This window comes from Salvia splendens, chromosome 8 (genome assembly GCF_004379255.2).
Source record: "Salvia splendens isolate huo1 chromosome 8, SspV2, whole genome shotgun sequence".
Classification (NCBI taxonomy): Eukaryota; Viridiplantae; Streptophyta; class Magnoliopsida; order Lamiales; family Lamiaceae; genus Salvia; species Salvia splendens.
The window spans coordinates 22,868,416-22,877,853 of record NC_056039.1 but is presented as its reverse complement, the minus strand read 5'-3'; the positions used below and the strand labels follow the sequence as shown (position 1 = coordinate 22,877,853).

At 41.3% G+C, this 9,438-nt stretch overlaps 1 protein-coding gene across 1 annotated transcript; it reads right to left on the bottom strand.

Moving 5' to 3' along the window:
* Positions 1 to 1,787: 1,787 nt before the first annotated feature.
* On the bottom strand, positions 1,788 to 4,760 carry LOC121743682. The gene is made up of 7 exons (XM_042137010.1): positions 4,041 to 4,760; positions 3,422 to 3,539; positions 2,945 to 3,069; positions 2,751 to 2,836; positions 2,484 to 2,593; positions 2,361 to 2,393; positions 1,788 to 2,107 (listed from the first exon to the last, which is right to left on the bottom strand). Exons 1-7 carry the CDS (start codon positions 4,343 to 4,345, stop codon positions 2,054 to 2,056), a joined length of 831 nt encoding a protein of 276 aa, XP_041992944.1. The 5' UTR covers positions 4,346 to 4,760; the 3' UTR covers positions 1,788 to 2,053.
* Between the last annotated feature and the right edge of the window lie 4,678 nt (positions 4,761 to 9,438).

Genomic DNA, 9,438 nt, shown 5'->3' with positions numbered 1-9,438 from the left:
GGATTAAGTTGTGAGATTCAATGTGATGATCTAAACATAATACATATTTAATCCTTCTTATAAATCAAATAGCCCCTTGCTAAGATCCCCTATTTTCTTGATGGTAAAAGAGAGAACTCCAAACACACCTTCTCCGACGCATTCTTTAGATGCCTCTGCCCATATAGAGTGCACACAAGTGGCCGGTTGTTAAGGATAATCTCCTTAACGTGATGCCGGAAGATAGATTAGAAGTCCCGGGAGGCGAAATCCCGTCGACAACTAGGGTTTGCAGAAAAACGATAAAGAAAACAAGAAAGACGATAAACGATTATTTCATTGATTGAATAATGAGAATGACAATAGTCCTATTTATAATAGGACTATGAATAACCTAACTTGGTGAAAAAGATAATAACGATATGGAAAAGATATGATAATATAATAATAGAGATATGATAGATATTCCGAAGATATACTCGTATCAACTCCCCCACGGTTGAAATCCACCTTGTCCTCAAGGTGGAAATCACGACGCAACGACGAGAGTTGAAAGCCAAAAATTGTTGAGAGACGTCTCCTCCTGGATCAAACGCACAACGAATAGCTGAACGTCTCCTTTCATCCGTATCAAATTCCTCCGTATCAAATTTGTGGAGTAAAGCAGCTAATTTATCTCTTGCAGTTGCTACATCTCTTTCAGCTTCTGTTATTTCTTCTAGAGCTTTTTGGACATTGCTGTGCTTCTTCGCAATCTCTAGGAGATATGTTTTTTTTTGTTTTCGGCTTCGGATCGTCGTCGCAATCAATCACATGATCTTGCTTCATCTTCTTGTCATCGCCGCCGCCAGCAGTCACGAGCCTGACTTCCGGAGCATCGGACTCAGACTCCGTTTCAGATCCAGAGTCGTCTTCGTCGTCGGAGGAAGGGTGGGGCAGTGGCTGCGAGGGTTTGGCAGCGGGAATCTGAGGCTGTGGCTTATTTTGGGGAGGGGTGGGGTCGAGATCGGCGTCGGATTCCTCCTCGGAGGAGCGTCCTTCCTCGCTGGAATCCGATTCAGATTCCTCGACTGGGTTCACAGGTTCACGGTTTTTAGTCATTTTTGTTTCACATAGAGAAAGTAGGGTTTGCGGGGGTGGGAGACTTGTGAGAGACGGCCTGGCTTGTGTTGTCCGCAAATTCGCCACCGATGGCAAGGGATAGCAGTGGTATGACTAGGGCGCGTGAGGTGGCTGTGCGGTGGTGTACAGCCAGGGATGGTCTGGTGGATCAGGTTCGGGCCGTAGCAGAGAGTGCGTTACTGCTACTCTGCGCTCATGCTCAACCAATCGGGTCTCGAGCCGGGCGAGCCTAGCGAGAATATTCTCCCACGTTGCTGCTGTTGAATTCCATTGCAAGCCTTCAGATGCTTGCGATATCCCCCACCATGAACGAAGAATGACTTCGGCCATGAGTTCGAGAATGAAAGCACCAATTGTTAAGGATAATCTCTTTAACGTGATGCCGGAAGATAGATTAGAAGTCCCGGGAGGCGAAATCCCGTCGACAACTAGGGTTTGCAGAAAAACGATAAAGAAAACAAGAAAGACGATAAACGATTATTTCATTGATTGAATAATGAGAATGACAATAGTCCTATTTATAATAGGACTATGAATAACCTAACTTGGTGAAAAAGATAATAACGATATGGAAAAGATATGATAATATAATAATAGAGATATGATAGATATTCCGAAGATATACTCGTATCACCGGTTTCACCAAGAAACAAGGAAACACGCAACCTATATCCGATGACGAGGAACCAAACTCATATTAACGAAACGCAACAGTTAAAAAGGAACTAAAGTGAGCATTTCCTAAATGTGAAGTTGTCCTACAAAACTCACATAGTAAGTTTCTTCACCCGTAGAAGAGAGAGAGCTTTAAACAAATGAACACTTTCTACTTTAGGGTCATGAAGAACCTGTTCCTTAGACAACAACGACTTTGTCTTGAACGCGGATTATGGCATCAAAATGCTTGTTTCATCAACGGGCTCAGTGGAGGTCACACAATGGTCCATCCTTCCTAAAACAAAGCAACGGGATATGACTCAACACTGGCTTTCTCCAAAATCTCCTTCTGCCAGAGAAGAAAACTCAAAATTGCTTAGTATCATTGAAAGACAACGAAACAGCAAACAAAACCTAACTATTACAATTACAACATCCCATTTTTGTCCGTGTATACCAATAAAATAACGTCGCTTTACCCTAAAACCATTGAAAAGATTAAGGATGTTTTAATGGTGAAATGTTAAAACGTGGTGGTGCAATTGTGACGTTTCTGAAAATTGCATAAGTTGGGTAATTGGAAAGATGAAGCCATAGAATACCTGCAACATTGATGTGATCATCCCAGGGCCGTTCTGTTTCAATGACACAGAGCAGAAAAGTTACTTCTCTGGATAGCCCGAAACCCGGACTCATTTTTACAGCCTCTACATATTCACTCTTACCTGAAATCTTTTCTCCACCCATTGTATATCCTTCCAACTACTTGATTCAACGGATTCCCAAGCACACGGAGCTTGGATTGTCTCCACAGGCTGTATAATCCTAAGACCATCTGTAGGACGAACACAAGCCACAGCAGATCTTTAATTAATGATAACAACCAATACCTAATCGAAAGCCCACAAGCACGAATTCTACTTGGACCGAGGCCAGTTTCACATCTAAAGATGAACAGCATAGAAGCGCTGCTGACATGATTACTGACTTACTTGTGACAAACACTTCCAACCACAAGTCGCGCTTCGACCATGATGGTGAAACTTCTCGGAAAGGAATTCCATTACTTAAACATATGCTGCAAAAAAAATGAGTTTTTCGCACGAGAGCAAGCGTCCAAATTAGAGGAAAATTGAATGCACACGTGCAAGAAAGAGAGACTGTTTCACAGCAGGAAAGGACTTACTCTCTAATCACTTGTCGCACAACTCCAGGAAGAACACCGTCAGTCAAGGGAGCAGTCTGAACTTCTATACCGCTCCAGCTTTGTAATTCACTCTGTTCAGCATGACTAACATCTTCATCTTTCTCCTGCAATCAAATGACAAATGGACTTCAGAAAATACTGGACCACATATATCGATTTAGGTGCGGAAAATTACCAATCGATTACAAAAGTATGGAGTAACAAGAACTTCTTATTATTGACATTCTCGATTATAAAAGATACTACTACTACTACACAAATGCATCAGTTTACGACTAAAGAAAGTCTCCCAAATTTAAAATAGGTAGATCAAAGTAATTGTACAACATAATTGCAAGGGTTCTACTCACTCCCAAGGAATCACAACCTAAGTTAACGAATCAGTAGAAACTCAACCAAGTAACTAAAGACAAATTACATGTTAACGGCAAATAATATTGACATGTGACTACTCACCTTCAAGCTAATAACAAAAAAGTTCGTCAGACAGCCTTCCAGTATTCGTTCACCATCATTTGATAACAAAAGCTCAGTAACGGAAGGTGGCCTCAACCTCTCCAAGCTCTTCCTCAGCCTATTCAGAAAAACTATATCAGAAAACCAATAAATATACCATAAAAACAAACAAAATGCATTTGATATACCTCGTCTCACAACTGCTAAATGGTCACGGGATCCAAATGTCAAAAATTCTAAATCTAGAACACCAATAAATTACTTTACATGAACAATGCACAAAAAATCCCATAAAATTTCATTTCAGCACGGCAGCAACACAAACTGTACGTACGCATACTGACCGAATCCAAATGATGCAAAAATCCTAAATCTAAAACACCAGTAAACCACTTTCTACAAACAATGCACCATATTTACACACATACCTAAAAAGTCCAAACGTTGCTAAAATCCTAAATATAAACCACCAAGAAACCACTTTCCTCAAACAATGTATCAAATTTAAACACATACCTAACAAATCTAACTGTAGCAAAATCATAAATCTAAAACACCACGAAACCACATTCTACAACATAATCTCATTAAATTTCATGCCACTGACCCAAAAATGTACCTGACCCAATCAGCATACTTCGCATTCGCAAAATCCCTTCCACGGCCCACGACTGCCAAGCGATTTGCACTCTCTCTAGACCCAAAAGCAGTCGGTATGTACCCGCCTACGTGTAAATACACATCCAACACCTCAGAAATCCGTCCCTCATCAAAGGTACCTCCACATAAGTCCAAATTCCTCCCATTTCCACTCAGAAGCACAGTAATCGCCAATTCCTCCCCCAAATTCCTCCCTTCCAGAGCTAAAGGCATCACCTTTTTCATGGAATCATGAACTAGAGACCTAATCACCGACTCCCACATCGCAGAACGGGTCGACAATTTCCAAAATCTAGTACTATCATTTATGGGGTTTTGGAGTAGTAAATTAGGCTTTTCTCTCAGCAACAATTTGAAGGAATTTGATATCCTACTAAGATGCTGTTACGATCTTACGCCGCGATCGACCTATCGTAGCTCGTCACTGCCGAACTCAATGACTTCTTCGCGGTCGGCTGCCGAACTCCGTGACTTCTTCGCGGTCGGCCTATCTTAGCTCGTCACTGCCGAGCTCAGTGACCTCTTCTCGGTCTTCCTCTCTTAGTTCGGCGTTGCCGAACTCAGCGATAAAACGCCGATCTCAACACTTGAATGATCAATAGAATGGATTGCATTAACAATGATAATGTTCTACAATCGAATAAGAAGCAAAGAGGAGCTCACGATCCACGATCGGAGCTTAACAAACATACAACTCACAATATTCACGACAATTCAAAAGAAGAACAACTACGGCTATTTATACTCACTGCATCTTAGCTCGCTTCCTTCTCATTGGCTAGCAACACGTCACTGCTCTCTTCTTATTGGCTGATGCATTTCCTAACTAACGCCATGTCATCAACTAACACAATATTGCATGCGCATGTCCCTTGCTTACGTTGCATGCATGTTTATATTAATGCATGCAACAATACCCCCCTCTTAGGGTTCCTTGTCCTCAAGGAACCATGGAAATCGAGCCTGAATCACATCGGCAAATTCCCAAGAAGCATCGACCGGGGACTTCCCTTTCCAATGGATGAGCCATTTCGTCACTGCGCAATTCTGCCTTTTCACCATTTTCCTATCCAAGATAGCTTGAGGAACGGCATCATTTATGTGAGACACATCAGGTAATTCATTGATAGGGCCGGATGGTGGGGAAGCCGGCTTTAATAGAGAAACATGAAACACATTATGGATTGTGGCCGAGGATGGTAGATTGAGCTTGTAAGCCACTGCACCGATTTTGTCCAATATCTGGTAAGGTCCAAAGTACTTAGGCTCGAATTTGTGATGCTTTCCTCTGATAGAATTCTGTCTGTACTCCTTCAGTTTCAGCCAAACCCATTCTCCTATCTCAAATTCTCTATCAGTTCGATGTTGATCAGCTTGTCTTTTCATTCTATCAGCTGCTTTCTGTACGTTTCTCTTGAGTATAGCAAGCATTTCCTCTCTGTCTCGTAGAGCAAGATTCACTGCCTCAACATTTGAGTCACCAGGCAGATAGGGTATATGTAGAGGAGGTTCAAATCCATACAAAGCTTCAAAAGGAGTCATTTGGACACTGGAGTGATAGGTAGTGTTGTACCAATATTCGGCTAAGCCCAGCCATTGCACCCAAGTATGTGGCTTCTCCCCCATAGCACACCTTAGGTAACATTGTAAACTTCTATTTACTACTTCGGTTTGACCATCAGTCTCTGGATGATAGGCCGTGGAATAAAGCAACTCAACACCCAATAAACTCATAAACTCTTTCCAAAAATTTCCCACAAAAATAGCCCCCCTATCACTCACAATCTTCATTGGCATTCCATGGAGCTTGAAAACTGAATCCAAGAAGACCTCAGCCACTTTCTTTGCTGTGAAGGGATGAGATAAAGCCATGAAATGTGCATATTTACTCAGCCTATCAACCACCACAAATATAGTATCATAACCTTGAGAACTTGGTAAAGCTTCAATAAAATCCATTGAGATATCTGTGAAGATTGCAGCAGGTATAGGAAGTGGCTGTAGTAATCCAGCTGGAGAAGTGTTGCTTGGCTTGTACCTCTGGCAAGTGACACACATTCGGACAAACTCTTTGACATCTTTTCTTAATTTTGGCCAATACACTAGAGCAGCTATCCTCTTAAAAGTTCCCAATACCCCAGAATGTCCAGCCAAAGCAGATCCATGAAAAATAGATAAAATCTGAGCTTTTAAATTCAAGTCATTTCCCACCACTAGCTTTCCTTTCCTCCTTAGCTCTCCATTGTTCCAGGTGAATTTTGGATGCAGAGATACATTCTGTTGTTTTTCTACTATCAGCTTCTGTATCAGAGGATCCCTTTTCCAAGAATCCTTAATTTTTGCAATCAACTCTAGAGGAATTACAAAGGAAGTCAGAGCATAGGTCATCACCTCAGGTACTCTGGATAAAGCATCGGCTACTGAATTTTCACTGCCCTTCCTATATCTGATCTCATAATCAAATTGCATGAGCTTAGTCATCCAAGCTTGTTGAGTAGGGGTAGTCAATTTTTGCTCTATCAAGTACTTAAGACTCTGATGATCAGTCAATATAATGAACTTCTTACTCTGTAAGTAGTGGTACCACTTCTTGATGGCCATCAAAATAGCTAACAATTCCTTCTCATATACTGATAAAGTCTGATATTTAGGGGATAGAGACTTACTAATGAAGGCTATGGGATGCTTATCTTGCATCAACACAGCTCCAATTCCAATTCCAGATGCATCAGTCTCCACCACAAACTCTTTAGAAAAATCAGGCAAGACTAGCACAGGAGCTGTAATCATGGCCGTTTTAAGTTTCCCAAAAGCTGCTTGGGCTTCCTCTGTCCATCTGAATACATTTCCTTTAATTACCTCAATCAATGGCCTAGATATCACCCCATAATTGTGTACAAACCTTCTGTAATAGCCAGTTAAACCCAAGAAGCTTCGCACCTGTTTAACATTCTTAGGCTGGGGCCAATTTTTTACAGCCTCTATCTTTCCCTCATCAGTTTGAACTCCTTTCTCAGATATAACATGGCCTAGGTACTCTACTTTTTTACATCCAAAAGTGCACTTACTTCTTTTAGCCAATAATCTGTTTTTCATCATCAACTCCATAACCACTCTTAAGTAATGCTCATGAGCTTCTTGACTGTCACTGTAAATAAGAATATCATCAAAGAAAACCAGTATGAACTTTCTCAGATAGCTTCTGAAAATGGTATTCATCAAATTCTGGAAGGTAGCTGGAGCATTTGTCAAGCCAAATGGCATGACTAAAAACTCATAATGCCCCGAGTGAGTTTTAAAGGCAGTTTTGTGAATATCTTCAGGTCTCATCCTCACTTGCCAGTAGCCTGATCTCAGATCAATTTTAGAAAACCAGACTGCCCTTCCCAGCTCATCCAATAACTCTTCAATCACAGGAATAGGATACTTATCCTTGACAGTGATGGCATTTAAAGCTCTATAATCCACACACATTCTCCAAGTAGCATCCTTCTTTTTAACTAACACAATAGAGCTTGCAAAAGAACTCTCACTCTGCCTTATAACTCCAGCTTTAAGCATTTCCTCAATCATATCTTCAATTACATCTTTCTGGTGGGCAGCATACTTATAAGGTCTCATGTTGACTGCCTCTGCTCCCTCTTTCAAGACTATTTTATGATCTTGTTCTCTTTGAGGAGGTAATGAATTTGGCTCCTCAAACACCGCAGCAAACTCTTTAAGAATACCACTAAGATTTGGCCAAATCTCTTCCACACTAATTTCATAGCAACAGCCTGCTTCCATCTCAGCTGTAGGTATCCACTGCTTCCATTTTCTTTCCCTCACATCTATCTCTTCTGGGTTCAATATATGTAGAAAGTTTAATTGTTCAGCTCTGGGTGTCCACCTCTCTCCTTGTAACTTCACTTCCTCACCATTGAGACAAAACACCATACTGAGATTATTAAAATTCCATTTGATTTCACCCAAGGTAGACAGCCATTCACCTCCTAATATGAGATCATAAGTCTCTAGGGTAATAAGATAGACTTCTCCTTGAAACTTAAACCCTTGCATTTCCCACTCCAGCCTACTGCATTTCTGATTGCACTGCAGAATCTGACCATTAGCTACCTCCACAGCTTTTGAATTAACAAGGGATAGCTCACAATTAATTTTCTTGGCCACTTTAGCACTTAAAAAATTATGAGTGCTACCCGTATCTATCAATATTCTCAAGACCTTCTTTTGGCATTTTCCTCGAATCCTCATTACTTGAGGTCCATCTTTTCCCCACACAGCATGTAAGGAGAGTTGCAGCTCAGACTTCTCACCTGTCTCCTCTCCATCACTCTCCTCTTCTGCCTTCTCCTCTGTCTCTCCTACTTCAATCAGCTGCACCACATACGATTTTCTTTTGCTGCACTGATGATTTGGAGTAAACTTCTCAGTGCACCAAAAGCATTCTTTTCTTGCTCTCTTCTCATCAATTTCCTTAGGAGTTAAGTTTGTGCTAGCTCTAACTCCTCCATACTTATTACCATCCTTATTACCTCCACTCCAATTACTCAAGGTTCCAACCTTATTAGTAGCAGTCACAGACATAGGTTTACTATTGGAGTAGTAACTACTGCTCGACTGAACATGGCTCTGATTCATCTTAGTCTTAACACCTAAAGCTCTTACAGTCAGCTCTTGTAGTTTAGCTAGAGAGTAAGCTTCAGATAATGCCTTAGGTCTAAACATACGCACAGGCATTTGTAGCTCATCAATTAATCCAGATAAAAAGAAGCTCAAGGCTTGATCCTCTCTAATTCCAGCTCTAGGATATAATTCATCAAAAGTATCCATGTAATCTTGTAGCGTACCTTTTTGTTTGAGGTTCCTGAGATCAGCCAATGGATCTTCATATGCGTGAGCACCAAAGCGAGCAGCCAGAGATGAGCTATAGCACGACCAATTCGCATATGCCATATCTCCATGTAAGCTCTCAAAACCTCGATGCCACTGCAACGCCTTCCCTTCCAGATGGATTGCAGCCACTCTAACCTTCTCTTCCTCTGGTACTTTGGCTACTTGGAAAAAATATTCAGCTCGCATCATCCATCCTTCATAGCCGTCACCGTCAAACTTTGGAAATTCATACCGTGTTGATCTTCCCCAATCAGTTCCATTTTCATACCGATTACCTCTATTACTACCTTCACCAGTCTCTGTTTCCTTATTCCTTCGATTTTGCAAGTTAATTGCAGCAATTGATTGTGTCAGCTCCATAATTTCGATCTTATGCTCTTCTCGCATCTCCTGCATTTTCTGCTCCATCATCTCCATCATTTTCTTCTCCATTTCTGCGCCTCTAGTCACCGTTCCGACGT